Raw genomic sequence first — 18,431 nt, 5'->3', positions numbered from 1 at the left:
GGTAGGGCATGGGTAGGGCACTTTAGGAGGTATAGTGAGAAGGTACAATGGGTAGGGCACTTATTTTTCAATTGCAGTACCTAGTTTTGATCTCGGGCATTGATTATGATTCCCAAAGCTTCACCAATAGTGATGTCTGAGCATAAAAACCAGAAGTAAATCCTGACTAAGGGTTTCATCCAAAGCAAAGAAAGAAAGCTAAAAGAAAGAAGAAAAAAGAAAGGAGAAAGAAAAAAAGAAATGAAAGAAAGAGAAAAAGAAAAGAAAGGAAGGAAGGAAGGAAGGAAGGAAGAAGGAAGGAAGGAAGGAAGGAAGGAAGGAAGGAAGGAAGGAAGGAAGGAAGGAAGGAAGGAAGGAAGGAAGGAAGGAAGGAAGGAGGAAGAAGGAAGGAAAAGGAAGGAAGGAAGGAAAGAGGGAAGGAAAGGAAGGAAGGAAGAAAGAAAGGAAGGAAGGAAGGAAGGAAGGAAGGAAGGAAGGAAGGAAGGAAGGAAGGAAGGAAGGAAGGAAGGAAGGAAGGAAGGAAGGAAGGAAGGAAGGAAAACTTAAAGAACAGATGTTACTCCCCTCTGCCAACTTCCTGTATTGCTCACTTTGAGAGGCAGACCAGCCCACATCTGGGAGTGGTCTTTGGTTTCCTGTTTTGATCACTAGGACAATAGATGGAGAGATTCAGTGGCAGGTGGGAGAGAGGTATTCAGCAAGAGAGGTGGCTGTTAGAGACAGGTTTGAATGCAGGGATTTATGGAGCAGGCTTAAAAGGTTAAATGCTTAGGAGCCACCCATGGTGGCTTAATAAAACTGATGTCTCCTGAAACCTTTCTGCCTGTGGATCTGGCCTCACCTTTAACATAAACCCTGCAGACTCAGCTGGTTGGAAGGGGTTGCAGGCACTTGGCCTGAGTCTGCAGAGAAAGGCCCCTCCATCCATCCATCCCACCATCAAGGACTTTATAATAAATATGTCTTTAAACATGCATATCATACAAAACATATTTATATATATTATTTAATTAAAAAGTCATCAACCATGGTACAAAATAAAAAAACTAGTTAGAGATTAGCAATGCACTTGTAAAGATCAACGGAAGCTTCAAAACACAAATCATTAGTTGTGTGAAGCAAGATGAAAATAATTTTCATTTTTAAATTTTTATATATTTTGTTTGCTTTTTTGTTTGTGGACCACATACTGTGATGTCCAGGGGTTACGCCTGGCTATGCGCACAGAAATTGCTCCTGGCTTGGTGGACCATATGAGACGCTGGGGGAATCTAACCAAGATCTGTCCTAGGTCAGTTGCCCCACAGCTGCACTATCACTCCAGCCCCAAATTTTTATATTTTTAAAGATAATATGTTTAAAATCATTAACCTAAATTTCCATTTTACAAAACAGCTAAACATGTAATATATAGCCTACAATAAGAAGAAAAAAAAGTAGTGATGTATAAGGCCAGCTATCTTGTATGGTACTCAACATCATTTGTAAAATTACAAAATCATCCAATTGGTGAAATGTTCTTTCTTTAATCACAATGTTGTATAATTGCTTTGTTAATATTTTCTTTGGTATAATACTGCCCCCATAATTTAAGGAAAGTTAAAATCAGAAGGACCTCTGAGTTGTCCAGGCATGGATGGCTGAGAAAAGACATTAAAGAGAGATCGCTTCCTTGAAAAGTAAGGGTGGTATTTCTTAAGTAATAGTCTCAAAAATAATTTTAAACATTTATTTGGCTTAATTAAGAGTCTCCTTGTAAGGGCCAGAGAGATCGCGCAGCTGTAGGACGGTAGGACATTTGCTTTATACCTAGCCGATCTAGGACAGATGGTGGTTCGAATCCCGGCATCCCATATGGTCCCCCGAGCCTGCCAGTAATGATTTCTGAGCACAGAGCTAGAAGTGACCCCTGAGTGCCACAGGGTGTAACCCAAAAACCAAAATAAAAAAAAAAGAGACTCTCCCTGTTGCTGTAATAAGTGTGTATATAGATGAACATTTACCTCTAGATGAAAAAATTAGTACACACAAATATGGCCTTGATTATATATCACTTTACCTAGAAAAATCAGCATCAATTGAAACATAAAAATATCTGTCATATTCAAAGTAGTGTTAATCTTTTAAATGATGTTCTGGAGGGGCCTGAGTGATGGCGCAGTGGTGGGTGTTTGACTTGCAAGGGACTGACCAGGACTGACCGCAGTTTGAACCCCGGGGTCCCATATAGTCCCCCGAGTTAGGAGCTATTTCTGAGCTCATAGCCAGGAGTAACCACTGAGCGTCACCGGGTGTAAACTGAAAAAAAAAAAAGATGTTTTGGAGGCCAGAGAAATAGAATAGCAATAGAGTGTTTGCCTTGCATGCAGCCAACCCAGAAGGGACTTGGTTCAATTCTAGGCATACCATATAGTCCCTAGCCTGCTAGGAGTGATTTCTGAGCACAAAGCCTGGATTAACCCTTGAGCATCGCTGGGTGTGGCCCCCAAAACAATCATTCAATCAGTCAATAAATAAAGTTTAAACGTCTTTACAAAAATTACAAAATAAAATATTTCCATATTTTTAAAGTTTACTCACTCAGACGTAAGGATCCCTTCATAGGAACACCTGGCAAACTTACTTATCTTTTAATTTATATCAGAATTGACACCCAGGGTCCAGCCTAGGATAAAAATCTTTGAGTTGTTAAAATTTGCTCTTGGATCCCAGAGAAGTCTCTGTCTGGCTCAGCTCCCCTCTGTCTTTTCATTGGAGCTTTTCATTCAGAAGATTTGTAACTCACACTAAAGGCCTGTGGATTGTATGCTGTGAAAAAACTTATAGGTCGAACAGTATATACTGATAAGCATTTTGTTTAAAAGAAAGTACAATTTTTTTAAATCTTGCAGGAAAGCAGATGTAGGCTTTCTCTCACACATAAAATTCATGTTTAAATACATCTCTGTAGTATTTAATAAAGACACACAGTTATGATTCACCACAACAACTGAGTGTATCTCCATCATTCGTCAAACCCTACATCCACTTTCATAGGGACCTAGAGAATTCCCTGAAATGTCAGGACAAAGAAGCCATGACATCATAATGCAAACAAGATATCACTAAATTTTGAATAAAGAGATACCACAGTACATTCACTTGGTCCTTTCAACAGAAGCTAAAGTGATCTCTTTTTTTGTCCTCTTAAAAATAAAACAGGTTTTCTTATCATTATAATTATCTAATATAATATATTGATGATGATAGCTAATTTAATATCATAACCTTGGCTGAACCATTTGGGTGCTTTCCTGCAGGTGTGTGCCCCATCTGAAATATTCTACTTCCCTGAAATATGTCCAAAGGAAAACCTTCACTCTGCTCTGCCTTCCCACTCTCCTTGCCTTTCCCCCTCACCCTCCCAGGCCTGGTGGAATTTCTTTTCCTGTAAGGGTGCCACAGGGTGCTGAGAATGTCTACTGTTGTTTAGACAGTCACAAGTCTTAGTCCTAACACATCATTAGTGGCATGCTGAAATCAATAGGACAGTGAAATGAAGCAGATCTACTTTGGATGGAGAACAGCTTTGATTCCAAGTCTGCCACAGGTACTCAGCAGGAGTCAGAAGGTTAAATGAAAGTAGTGTCTGTGTTAGAAAGCAGAACTGACAGAGCTGGTCTGAGACCACGGGCATTAAAGTGGGTCAGAGGATATATCTCTATGATTTTAAATGTGTGTCTTTCTGTTTTTTCTTAGGCTAATCTGTTTGTCTCAAAAGCTTATTTACTCGGATGCAACAATTGTTCAGTAGTGTGCTGTTTAAATAAAGTAATTATTTTTTAAAAGCTTATTTATTGATCATCTGACTTACAATTTTAGACAGTGGTGAAAGATAATGTCTATGATATAGTCTTCAAAAAGCTCTTAATGCAAATAATTAAAAATGAAAAAAAAAACTCGACCATTCTGGTTATTTTGGTAGATTTTAAATTAGAATTATTCAAAATTAACTTTGATTTAAATAACATTTTCTGATCAATTTCTTTCAAACAACCCCTTTGAAACTATTTGATGAAGTTCAATTGACCCAGCTCAGGGTTTATTTGGAATGTTACCTACTTTGGAAAACTGTCTTTGACTTCCACCAATTTTAGTTCTACTTTTCTGATCTGATATCATTTAAATTTAGTGTACTCACCGAGTACACTAAGATATTTAGATATATCTTAGGTATTTTCTTAATATATCTTAGATATATTTTATATCTAAGATTTTATATTCTTATATATAATATATATCTTATATATTTTCTTTCCTTACTAGTTTGTGAGGTTCCTAAAGTCAAGTCGTTTATTTGTTCGAAAGCTTCTTAGTATCCCACATGTAAAAATATTCAAAATTCATTTAACATCTTTAAAGGTATTAGTCATTACACTATTGTCCTTTTCTGTCACCTACTATAATATTTCAAAATTTTCACTAAATTAAACCCATACATATCTTTCTTCCTAAAATGGTTATTGAAAACAAGTATATAATGTTATCTCCTTTGCTTTGCACTTTGGAGTTTTTATACTTAAAGGTAAAAAAGATGGATAACTCTTGATTTTGATAACATCTTTTTCTGACCCCAGGAAAAAAATGTGTGAGCTTTCACATCCTTGGCTGATTTTGTGGTTATAAGTTTTCTCCATGTTGCTTTCAAGAGGAAGCAAGAACATGAGGTCAGTCATCTTTGGATTTACAAAGGCAAGCTTCACTTGGGAGTTATATGCTTCGACTGCATCACCAGTCATAGTAATGCAGTCTCTGAATCAAGTGTTTCTTCAGTATTGTATTACTTCACTAGGTAGGTGTTTCACATCTTTTTAAATGACTGTACAGTGAAAGTCTTACCTATGTATGTTTAATGAATTAAAGGGAATGCCAGGCCAGACAATTCATTTGTTGAACACTGCAATTTGTCAAGAATTTCAAGTAGTTAACCAATGTTTCAAGATAAAACAAAGGCATATTTACCTTAGATGGTAGGGTTCCTTTCAAGAACCGGAGTGTATGTGAAGAAACTGACACTATCAGGGGTTTCAAACTCGGGGCCCGCGGGCCATTAGCAGCCCTCTTTCGTACAATATTTTGTAGCCCTGCCTTAAAGGAATCTTTTTTGTTTTGTTTTGTTTTAGTTGTTTGGGTCACACCCCCAATGTTCAAGGCTTACTATTGACTTTGCACTCAAGGACCACCCCATCTTTGCCTCCTGAGGCCCCCAGGTAAATTGAGATGAATAAATGTTTTGAACTGTCCTAATAATGAGAATGTATGAGGGAAATGGAAAGCCTGTTTAGAGTACAGGCGGGGGTCAGGTGGGGAGGAGGGAGATTTGGGACATTGGTGATGGGAATATTGCACTGGTGAAGGGTGGTGTTCTTTACATGACTGAAACCCAAACATAATCATGTATGTAATCAAGGTGTTTAAATAAAATATAAAAAAAATGTCACAGTGAAAAAAGGCTAGTGATAGATTCTCATGCTAGAAGTTCAATTTTCTGATGGACATAATTTGCAAATTGAGAATTTTGAAAAATTGGGTTGTTTTGTATCATACCCAAAAGTACTCAGATAGTACTTATAGAGATGTTCTCTCAGATCACTCATGATAGTGCTAGGGAAGGGGTCCATATGAAGTGCTAGGGATCAAATAAGGGACTGTTGCATTCAAAGCAAGTGTTGTAATCACTACACTAGCTCTCTGACCTTGCAATTTAGCTTTGAATTCTGGACTTTTATAACTACTCTTGATCTGTGAAGGGATACTACTCATTATGGAAGATTTTTTTAATATAATTTTCAGTATATATAGCAGCGTCTCTTGCCTCTGCTTACTAGATACTAATGGTACTTTATTCCTAAATGTAACATTCAAAGTGTTCCCAGATTTTGCCAAGTTTCCCCTAGGGTGAAATCATCCTTCAAAGTCTAATAAATTTTATACCAAGGATTTGGTTTTCAAATATTCTGTTTATCAGAAGTCAATTTTTTCCACAGTATTTATGACTCAATTACCATCTTTGCTTAGAGTGGTATAAACTACTTTTGTGGAATAGATAGCACTATCTAGTTACATATTATGCTGATTCTATGTAGGCACTCAGTAAATGCTATCTACTATTATTATGATTATTATTTTATGTATCTATTTGACTATTATCAAAGAAAAAATAATATAGGCTTAGAACAGAGGAATATACTTTCACCGAAGTTTGTCAATGCTTTTTCACTTTAATGCATTTGCAGAAACTCACACAGGATTGCAGCTATCTGTGAAATCAGTTGACCTCAACTGTACAGATGTCATATTTAATTTTCTTCCTACATCCATTTTTTTGGTCACACCCAGCAGCTCTCAGGGGTTACTTCTGGCTCTATGCTCAGAAATTGCTCCTGGCAGGCTCAGGGGACTATATGGGATACCGGGATTCGAACCACCGACCTTCTGCATGAAAGGCAAATGCCTTACCTCCATGCTATCTCTCCAGCCCCCTCCTCCTACATCTTAACAATGGAATTGAAAAAAAACCTGCATGCTATCTCTCCGGTCCCCTCCTCCTACATCTTAACAATGGAATTGGAAAAAAAAAATGTTCTTTTTTATTTTTTTTTTCAATTTTTGGACCGCACACGGTGATGCTTAAGGATTACTCCTGGCTATGTGCTCAGAAATCACGCCTGGTGTGGGGGATTATATGAGATGCCAGGGGATCGAACTGCTGTCTGTCCTAGGTCAGCGCTGTGCAAGGTGAATGCCCTACCACTGCACCTCCTCTCTGGCCCCAGGTAAAAGTAATGTTCTTAAAAATTTCAGTTTTACTTTAGTAGATTATTTATATTTATTTTCCACTAATATTTCTATTATAGCATATGGAATTAAATATTGCAGAGATTTTGTTACCAGATTTTATAATAAAACTAGATTAAGACCTGACACATAATTTATCAAAGATAAAATATGATCAGAAATTGTTGTCCAGATGTTATGTTTCACAATCAAATAAAATATTATTTCTTTTTATTAACTCAAGAAATGTTAAATATATGGCAGAACTTGTAGAGGCCTGCATTTCTTTTTGATTAATTTTTATTTTTTACTTGAGGTCCACACTTAGAGTTATTCAAGGTTTTCTCTTACCTCTGTGCTCAGGTATAATTCTTATTAGAATTATATGTGGTTTCAGGGATAGTATCCATGTTGTATGTGTGCAAAACAAGAGCCTTATCAGCTATTCTATGCCTTTAGTCCCTACATTGCTTTTAAACACTAAAATTGAGAAGTGTCTTTGGGAAAGTAATGTGTTCATCCCTGTCTAGACTTGTTAAAGAGATTCCTAAGATACTCCTTTAGAAAACTAAATATGTGTAAGTTCATTTTTTTCTATGTACTTTGCACCTTTTGTTCAGTCTTTAAATGACTTCTCCATATCTGCTTAAACTCCAAATTCTAATAATCTTGTCACTGATTATTCATTGAAACTTGAATCCACAATTCAGACATAATTACTTATATGCATTTTCTTTATCTAAAAATGAGGTAAATATAATACACTACCCCATATCCAATTCTTTTGGTTTTTGGATCACACCAGTTTGGGCTCAGGGGTTAATTCTTGATATATGTTTAAAAATTACCATAAAAGATATGTAACCCACTTTAATTAAAATAAAAATAATTAAACAAAATAAACAAAATTATTCCTGACAGGCTTGTAGGTTCATATGGGATGCCAGGGATCGAATCTGGGTCAGCCTTGTGCAAGGCAAACACCTAACCCACTGTGCTATTATTCCGTGAAGTGAAGTGGTCACTTGTGGAGCATTATTCTATATCCCAAATGAATTTACAAAAATTGTAAGGCAGTATATACGATTCTTATCTTGAGAGAATAAACTTTCTGAGCCCAACATATGTACCTGGCCTATCTCAGCATGTATCATCCTAGATAAAGATGGGATAATGTGGACTGGAAAGAGGAATAGAAATAAAATCATCTGTACCCAAAGGATGTTCAATGCTAGTAATTTATTGATAGTAATTTTTCTTGCAATTATTATTTTAATAATTTCAAATAATTAAATATGAAAAGAAAAAACTAGAATTATGGGTAGGAGCAATAGCACAGTGTTAAGGTATTGGCCTTGCATGTGCCTGATCCAGGACAGAACTTGGTTAGATCCCTAGCATCCCATATGGTCCCCCTAATGAGGAGCAATGTCTGAGCACATGCATAGCCAGGAGTCAACCCTGAGCATCACAGTTTTCTGGGTGTGGCCCCAAAAGCAAAAACAAAACAAAACAAACCCTAGGGTTAAAGAATTTTTAATGTTGAATAAAAGAAAAATATAAGAATAGGCGGGCTTGAAGAAGAAAAACTTGTGGAGCATTATTCTATATCCCAAATGAATTTATAAAAATTGTATAGTAGAAAGCAAACATTAAACATTTCTCATTACATACCAGGTGAAATAGTAAAATATGAAATTCTGTATTTTGGCTTGCAGCCTTATTAAATGCACAGACTACATCTTTATTAAATTCAAGGATCCACACAGTAAGTAAGCATGTGAACTACCACTGAGATATATCACTGATGCCCCTTATCCAACTCTGTTCTGTCCTTTATCAAAATTTAAGCAATACTCTCCTTTTGGAGAAATGCTTCTAGCTTATTATTGGCTCTGCATTAAAGGATTATTCCTGGCAGTGCTTAGGACACAAAATGAGATGCACACTCTAAAACATGGTCAGATTGTATAGCAAGAACATTACCACTGCACAACTGCTCTGGCCTCAACTGCTCTTTTTGAATAAAGCCTCAATACTGTGCTATAAAATTTATTTCTGGACTCTCAATATGAAAGCTTTCATTATTTCTCTTCATAGCTCAAGACAAAATTGAACTCTGCTTTGAACTAAATGATTCATAAATGCTATGGATATATTTATAGAAATATTTGAACTCATCTAAAAGATGCAAATTGCATCTTAAAATTTGCATCTGAATGATGTAAATTGAGGGACCAGCAGTAGGACGTTTGCCTTGAACATTGCCAACACAGGACGAACCATAGTTCGATTCCCGGCATCTTATATGGTACCCAGAGCCTGCCAGAAGCAATTTCTGAGTGCAAAGCCAGGAGTAATCACCGAGCACCACCACTGGGTGTGGCTATGCACTCAGAAATTGCTCCTGACTTAGAGGACCTTATTGAATGCTGGGGATCAAACCAAGGTCCATCCTGGATTGGCCACGTGCAAGGCAAAAGCTTTTTATTTGCAAAGTTATTCATAGTTCAGTTTCAGACATAAAATTTCAGCACTTATCTCATTACCAGTGTCAAATTCCCTCCCAACCAATGTTCCCAGTGTTCATTCCATGTCACCAGCACCCTTTTCAGCTTGTTATAACAGACAACTTTATAAGTTTGCTTGTTAAAGATAAGGTCTCATGATTTTATTGTTGTTGTTTCCATAATTTGAATATTTAGTTAAATACAATTATTTCATATGTGTTTAAAATTTGGAGGCCACACCCAGTCAAGAGTTACTCCTGATTCTGCATTTTTTATAATATCTTTATTTAAACATCTTGTTACAAATATGATTGTGATTAGGTTTCAGTCATGTAAAGAACACCCCCCTTCACCAGTGCAACATTCCCACCACCAATGTCCCAAATCTCCCTCCATCCCACCCATCCCCAACCTGTACTCTAGACAGGCTTTCTAGTTCTCTCATTCATTCATATGGTTATGGTAGTTCTCAGTGTAGTTATTTCTATAACTGCACTCACCACTCTTTGTGGTGAGCTTCATGAAGTGAGCTGGAAATTCCAGCCCTCCTCTCATTGTTTCTGAGGATTGTTGCAAAAATGACTTTTATTCATGCTCCTACAGCTATATGGGATTGAACACAAATTGGCCATTTGCAAGGCAAATGCCCTACTCGCTGTGCTATCACTATGGCCTCAAGTTCTGTCCTTTCTTAACATCACCAATGTACCGGAGTACTTTTGTCCCCTGTACCCAATTATTTCACTTCTGACCTCTCCTCCACTCAGATTCTTTCCTTCTCACTATACACTGGTGCCAAGAGTGTTCTGTCCAACTCTTACTTAAGCATCGAGTTCTTCAAGCAGTAATTCTAAATACCACATATAAGTGATATTCTGTATTTATCCTTCTTCTGGATTCATTAACCATAATATTTTCCAGTTATATCCATATTGAAGAAAATTTATTAACAATACTCCTTTAAAAAAAAACATTTGTTTTTGGGCCACATTTAGCAGTGTTCAAGGCTTTTCTTGGCTCTGTGCTCAGAGATCAATTCTACCTTATCTCTGGTAACTATATGGAGAGTCAGTAATCAGACTCAAATTTTCCATGTGCAAGAAAATCATCTTGACTGCATAATATTTCTATAATCTAGTTCTGAATTTAAAGTATACATTTACAAAATTTTATAGTAAAAGTGAAGCTTTCTAAAATAAAACTTTTTCTTATTTCTTTTATATAGATTCCAATATCTCAGTAGTGACTTATGTGATTGTATGTGATGAAAACAGGAAAGTAATATCCTTTATTTAAAAATCTTTTTTAGGGTCTTAGAGCAATAACATATCTTGGAGGGAACTTGCCTTACATAGAACCAATCTGAGTTTGATCCAAACTCAGCAAAAATGATCTTTGAGCACAGAACCAGGAATTAGCTATGAGCATTGCTGTGTGTGTTACCCCCAAAATCACTTAAAATGTTTTCTGTATACTATAAGTAATATGGCTAAAATTTTATTCAAGCTGATGTTTTTCTATACAAAATAACTCTTCTAATTACCACCAAAATGTCCATGACCCATTAAAACTTATTTTATCTCTGGCCTTATCTTCAATCCCCACCTTCTCCCCCTGCACATCATTTCACCAGATGTTTGGTAATCAATTTTGCAATGCCTGGCCAAGGTTTTGTCCTTGTTTAATGTAGTTATTGTTTTGCTCTTGTTTTGGACCTTTTTTGCATAGATCATCTGTTATTTGTTCCTCCTCCTCCTCCTCCCCCTCCTCAAATAGATTTCTTGTGTAAACTCTACAGTTCTAGCCTTGTAACAGAAAGAATGATGCCTTTCTTTTTCTGACAACTGCATAGTATTCCTTTTTTATACATATTACACTTTATCGTTCATGTTGTTAGATATCTGGATTGTTTTCATAATCTATTATCTAAGCACTGTAAGTAACACATATGTGTATGTATCATATATTTTATGATATAATATTTATATTCTTAGAAGTAGATATCAAGAAGTGGCAAATCTGTGTCATAGAAGAGACTACCATCTCTTTTTCTTTGGTTTTTGGCTCACACCCTGTGACACTCAGGAGTTACTCCTGGCTATACACTCAGAAATCACTTCTGGCTTGGTTGACCATATGGGACACCAGGAATCGATTCTAGGTCTGTCCTGAAACAACTACAGCAAGGCAAATATCATACCACTGTGCTATCGCTCCAGCTCCATCATCTCCTTTTTGAGAAATATTACATTGCTTTTCATAGGTGGAGAAATAATTAATTACTACCCTGAGTTGAGTATTTTAATGTTTTATTTATTTCTGTTTCTGTCTTATACATATCAGTTTCAAGTTGTTTTTTGATATATATCAGATAAATAAAACATATTTTTTAAAAATATGATAGAAAGCATGTATATTGTTATCTATTTGAGGCCTAGTGTTAGGAAATATATCTATGGCAACTGTGAGTTTCTCACATCCCTGATATTCTGTTGTTTTCTGAACGTAGATGACATGCTTTCTTAGAGTCTATTGTTTTATATTTTTGCTTATTCTGGGCCCTTCTTCGTAATTTTTTGACTGCTCAGTGAATAGTCTAATTATGCTGTGAGGCAGGTTTCATGATTCCCATTGATATCTTCTCCCATCTCTAGTGAAATTCCTACCATCGCCATCACCACCCTCTTTCTGGTTCCTGCTCTTTATTTCATACTATACATGAGTTCCCCTATGCTTGGGAACATTGCATTCCTAGTGTCCAGCACAATTTTTGACATTACATAAAGTTTTATTAGGATTTGATGGAACTGAACAACTGAAACAACCAAGGCTAAGTAACTAATTTGTATTATAGAGTGAAATTTAAAGTTGAGATAGGATATTTTTCTTTCTTTCACGCAGTGCCCATAGATGTGTAAAGCATGGAACTGCAAAATGACTGAAGAAACATATTTACAAAATACTGAAAAAAATAAACACGTTTAATAGTAGACTATCACCCTTGATCCAGAGCACCAAAGAGAGCTGTGGGAGGAGATGGATGCACATGTCACTTACATTTTGCAGCTGGACATGATGCTTCATGTTCTGTGACTTTGCCATTGAGTTAGATGCTTTAAGACTGTAACTTTTACCACTGTGAGGTTCTTTCAACTGCTCTTGGATTTTCTTAGCTTGTTTTCTGTAGGTTAGACACATACATATATCAATATTTTTATAATTTAATTTATTCTTATTTTTTTGTCATACATTCACTTCAAATGTCTCTAGTTATCATTGGTTGAGGCTAGATGAACAAACTCAGGTGACAAAGATAACCATTCACTTACTAGTAACACTACCAAGAAATAGTTCTAATATTAAAATAAACACAATATCCATTATTTTCCTGTGCTTCATATCTGGTCAATTCCAAAAGGAGCAAAAAACATACTGCATTTCTTGACTCCTAGAGATGCAAAAGCTCATTAAATTCAGCTACCAAGAACTGGAAGAGTTCTGAAGAAGTGACCCATAGGAAAATATTGAATCATGAACCTGTAAGTCACAAATTACCTAAATTATGTTTAAAATTATATTTTCATTTGTATATTTATATGTGTAGCTTGATTGTTGACTAATACCTTTGATATGAATAGATATATTTTCTTATTTGCAGTTCAAATAAAAACTCAGAATTATTAACTTTTGAAAACTACCTACCAAAATTTAAGCTTCATTTTAATTGCTTTACATGTACTATCTTATTTACATTTGCAAATCTTGTGAGGAGCTGATAACTGTATAATAATTTAAGTGAGGAGAAAACTGAGGCACATAGAAAACTAGTTTTGCTCAGAGTCACAAAACTGAATCTGAATCCAGCAAGTCTGGCTATATAGTGTGTACTTTCAACTCATGGCTTCAATCTACCTGCTTTACTTCAAGCATCTAATAGAAAACCTCAGATTTTGTAATTCCAGTATAATATTCCTGCCTGCAAATGTGGGGTTTTTGTCTGTAGCATTCAGTTGCTATAAAAAAAAATGATGTAAAACATTGCTCTTCTATAAACTCCTCTCTCTAAAGAGGTTTACAACTATTGGCAGAAATACATATACTCATGCACACAAAATTTTCATAATCATCTTCCCTAAATTTTATCTTTTTTCCCAAGTCACTGAGGATGGAGCCATTAGTAGAGAATGCATGTGCTTGTAGTATTCTCCAGGAAGGCAGCACTTTACAGAAAGAATAGATTCTGCTGTAGATGGGGACACAATTTGAATCCCAGTCTTGAATGACCAAATCAAAATGGTTGGCTTCTGAAAGTTATTTGAGTCTGTTTCTTTATCCATAGTATGGTTTGTAAGTGTCCTCTTTTGCTGATACTGGGAAATTAAGGTCAGTTCATGATGGTGTATTTATTTTCACTCTTCTCTCTTATGTAAAAGCTAAATGTTATGAGTAAATGTTGCACATAAATTATAATGATGATGTGAAGATAAGAGAAAATACCATATTAACTGCAAGACAGTATTTCCTGTGAAATTTCATAACTGAGTTTAATTATGAATGTAGGATTTACTGTCTTAATGTGTAGCAGTTCTGCTTATTTAAATAATTCTTTTATCTTTCAATTATGTGTGAGGCTTTATCTCCAAAACACCTCACTGCTTTAATACATTTGTAATACTCTATCTACTTCCTAACAGCTCATCTATAGCCTGTTGTAAAAACATAAATCTATCATAACAACATTTTAAGACATACATTACAGCCACAAGCACATAATCCTATCTGGGATTCACTGAGAAATTCAAGAAAAGATCAGGTGAATCTACACTGTAAATCATTTTGAAGCAATGAAAGAATATTTGGCATAGACCAAGGACCCAATTAGTCTCCTAAAAATTAAGTGGTAGAAATATTAGTTTTATTGGAAATTTTAAAATTTAGTGTCTGATAAATGTTAATTTCTGCAGGAAAGGTTCAAAATTTTAAAAACTCTGTACCATAAGTTTATTTATTAAATTGATATACTTGAAGTCTCTAATGCCCAGGATAAATGGCTTATTCTTTTGGAGCCTGCCTATTTCTGTCCCCATCCCAACCTCTGCTCCCAAAAGTGGACACATGGTCTTCCCTTTTATAAAGAAATAGAGGAATTAAACAGTGTCAGTTTGCAATACCATTAAACTTCTCCAGACATTGCAATTCTTCTGGGGAAAAGAATATATAAAGTTTGCATGTAAGAAGCTTACTAGCTAAATATTACCAGAGTTAGCGGCCAGAGCAGTGGTGCAAGCGGTAAGGTGTCTGCCTTTCCCACACTAGCTTAGTATGGACCACAGTTCGATCCCCCAGCATCCCATATGGTCCCCCCAAGCTAGGAGCAGTTTCTGAGCGCATAGCCAGGAGTAACTCCTGAGCGTCACCAGGTATAGCCCAAAACCAAAATAATAATAATAATAATAATAATAATAATAATAATAATAATAATAATACCAGAGTTAATCTTTTAACATCAATTGAGTATTAAGTTTCTCTGACCTAATCCATTCACAAGAAAATAAATAAACTGTGGAATAGCAGACACCAGTAGACAATTGATAATCATTATCTGCAATGGTACATTTTTTTTACTTGGGAAGTAGACACTAAGATGAAGATAGAACATGCAGTATTTTGCTCGTTTGTTTTCTATATCACAAATGTAAGAGGTTCAACTAAGAGCCTCAAACATGCAAAATTTTTGCTCTACCGTGGAGTAACATCCCCTGTCAAAAAGAGGTTTTAGTAGATTGATTCTGGAAAAAATTTACGTGAAAGTGAAGGGTAGGAAGCAGGACTGGGTAGAGGGAGGAGGCGAGATGTAATGTGATCTCAGTAATGACCTTAGCAAATAACACAAAGATCTTTGTACTTGAGCCTTGCACCCCAAGTTGGACTAAAGGTTAAGTCTTCAGAGCCATATAGTAACCATTTTTAGATGATCTACTTCAGGGAAGAACATGTAATTAAACAGGGAAATCTTAACATTCTGTGTCTTAACTGGGAGATTAATATCTCATTGATAAAAAAAATCCCTAGAAATATATCTAAGTATCTACTATTTGTTCTTAAAAGACTCCATATGTAGTCCAACATATCTTACATGATACAGTGAGAGTCTACATTCAGGGAAGGTTTCTTTCATATTTGCTTTGAAATAGTAGCCTCAATACTCATTTTTCTTTTGTTTCTTTCTCATTGGGTTATTGATTTTCTTGGTAGCTTTCTTCCTATACAATACATTTTTAGATTTGAAATATGTCTTGCATTTCCAAATTCTATTTAGGTCATGTATAGATTTAAATATACTCTGACCTATCTGATCTAAAAATAAGGGGAAAAAACTAGATGGATTTATAGTTGCTGTGTGAGCCCAATTATTCATGTTTAAAAGACCCAGTCAATAGTTTTATCAAAAATATATGGTAACATATATTTTTGAGGATAATATGAAAATTGGCTATCCTAGCCCTCTGCTTAGAGATCAATTCTGATAATGCTCAGGTGATCAAGTGTAATACTGGAAATCAAACATGCAAATATGTTAGTAACATGCCAGAGACTAAATTGTTAAATTTATGTATTTATTTATTTATTTGGCATAGAAGCATTTTTTGTATTGTGTTCTTTAGAGTTTTGAAACATTTAATCAAATCAGTTATAAAATACTTTAAATACTAGAAGGAGTCCTTTATTTCTATCATTATAGTTCCTAATTTTAAACTATTAGCAACTCATGTAATATTGTTTTTTGGGTAGTCATGTTATATCAAAAGTTGTAAGTTAGTGAAGAAAGGATCAGGATATCAGATAGAAAGTATCATGTAAAAAATACATGACCAAGATCTGTGTTTTATGTCCCCCATGGGAAAGAATTATGTATACCAATAAACAGAGATTCAAAAAATGTATTTGAAATAAAATGACCAAATATTCTAGAATCCTGGAAGATTTAGAGTATGCAAGACAAAGTTAAAACAATAATAGAAACACATATAGTGTCTATCTAATTTTCCCTGTTTAAGGATTTGGAAGGGAATTATAATTCCATATATGAATATAAAGACACTTGTGCCAAAGCATTTTAAAATTTAATATTGCTTTCAGGAATGCAAAATAGGTGCTTTATAAGGAATATGACATTTATCTCAAGCATAGACAATTCAAGACTATGCCTGAAATTATACAGATAGGAATATACTCTAAGTTGCTGAAAAGAATATAAGTCCGGTTCATTTTTATGACATTTTTATTTATTTACTTATATATATATTAATAAAAATATGTTCCAGCTGGGAAAGTAGCAAGGCAACAGCATCATGATTAGTGCTCTCCACTGGCTTAGCCATTAGAATGTCTTTTAGTGGATCTTATATTGAAGAACATTTCTTGTGATACATGAATGAGCCATAGGAAGAGGCATTTCTATCAAAACCTACTTTTTGTCCTAGGAGGGAGAGTTTGACAGTCCTGAAGTGGTTGGTAGTGGAACAATGTATGCCTAATTAATATATTTGTAGCTTTGTAATTCATGGTTGGAATTCATGCAATTAATTGTTAGAATTGGAGATTTTATTTATTTATCTGTTCACTCCTGTGTCAGTTGTTTTTTAATATAAATGTGATACAACTACCATAAATTACAACCTAAAAATAGGAGAGTATTATTTATTTATTTGGTTTTTGGGCCACATCCGGTGATGCTTAGGGGATACTCCTGGCTCAGAAATTGGTCCTTTGGAGGACCATATGGGACGCCAGGGAATCTAACCACCATCCTAGTTTAGTGCATGCAAGGCAAATGCCCTATTTCTTGTGCCACCACTCTGGCCCTGGAAGAGTACTTTTTAGAGTAATTTGTTGATTATTAAATACATAATTGCTTTTTTGTGCACAACGCTTTAGAAGACATCCTCCTACTCCTAATGCCCTGCTCAGTGTGATCATCCTCTCCTGCTTAGTGGATGTTCTGTATTTTATTAGTCAGTTCTTTATTTATTGTGCCAAATTGTATCAGCAACTGCAAACCTACATTGAGTTGTCAGTTCTTTAAACAGTGTGAATATCTTTCTACTATTATCCTATTTGATTGTTCACATATTCTGTCCAGTGGTTTGTTTTTTATCTGCATTTTATCAAAAGTAAACAGAGCCATATGCCAGGCAGGGATTTGCCTAATAACACAAACCCAGCAAGGGTTGACTGCAAGATATTAATTGAGGTTTACTAATATTGTAATTGAATATTACATGTAATATTATATTAAGCAAAATTTATACTTAAGATAAATGCAACATACTATATAAGATATAATAATGGGGGAACTGGTTCTGAAGCATATGGGATTATTCTGTTTTCTATTCTATTTCCCACAGTATTTCTTCAAATTGAAACTTATTCTAAAAAAAAAAATGACTAGATAAATACCATTGCTAATTCTGGATTCAAACTATAGTTTTCATCAATTTCTATCATGATCACAGTTTTACAAGCATCAGCTTACACAAAGTGCAGAAAATTTGCATAATAGAAATGGTGCACGTTTAGAAGAGCAACTGGAAATAAATTTATTTTGATTAAATTTAATTGTTCTAATAAAAAGCTTGGAGTTAAGAGTAGTTATCAGAATAAGACTGTGCCTACTTATCTGTTTAATTTATTTGGTTTTTGTGGCCATACCCTTCAGTGTTCAGGGCTATTCCTGAAATGAAACTTGGAGGTCACTTCTGGTGCTGAACAGGGCACCATGCAGTGCTCAGGAGTGAAACTGGCTCTTCTACACACAGTTTATAGTTCAGCCCTTACGTTCTCTCTCAGGAATTTACCAATTATATAAAATATGTAATAAATATATACCATATATACTTGGTATACTTTGTATTCTTTATACTTGTGTAATTGTATACTTCACAAAAAATTAAGAGATTTAATATTCTTATCTGAATTTCAAACTGTGGCATAAATTACATCATGTTTTATCAAAATCTCTGTGGAATATATTCATACATACATTTTTACATATATTTCAGACCTGTTTGCATTTTATTTATTCTATTTTATTAGTAAAATTAA

The 18,431-nt window shown here is 35.0% G+C and overlaps 1 protein-coding gene across 2 annotated transcripts in view; it reads right to left on the bottom strand.

The window, feature by feature from the left end:
* NRG3 (neuregulin 3) overlaps positions 1-18,431 on the bottom strand; it is a 1,117,732-nt gene that overhangs the window by 25,757 nt on the left and 1,073,544 nt on the right. For both annotated transcript variants that reach the window (XM_049790772.1, XM_049790773.1), the window contains exon 6: positions 12,384-12,507. In XM_049790772.1, coding sequence (XP_049646729.1) covers positions 12,384-12,507 — 124 coding nt within the window. The remainder of the gene's footprint in view (positions 1-12,383; positions 12,508-18,431) is intronic.

This window comes from Suncus etruscus, chromosome 17, assembly GCF_024139225.1.
Source record: "Suncus etruscus isolate mSunEtr1 chromosome 17, mSunEtr1.pri.cur, whole genome shotgun sequence".
In the NCBI taxonomy this organism is placed as follows: domain Eukaryota; kingdom Metazoa; phylum Chordata; class Mammalia; order Eulipotyphla; family Soricidae; genus Suncus; species Suncus etruscus.
The sequence above is the reverse complement of the archived record's forward strand: the minus strand, read 5'-3'. Positions and strand labels throughout refer to the sequence as shown.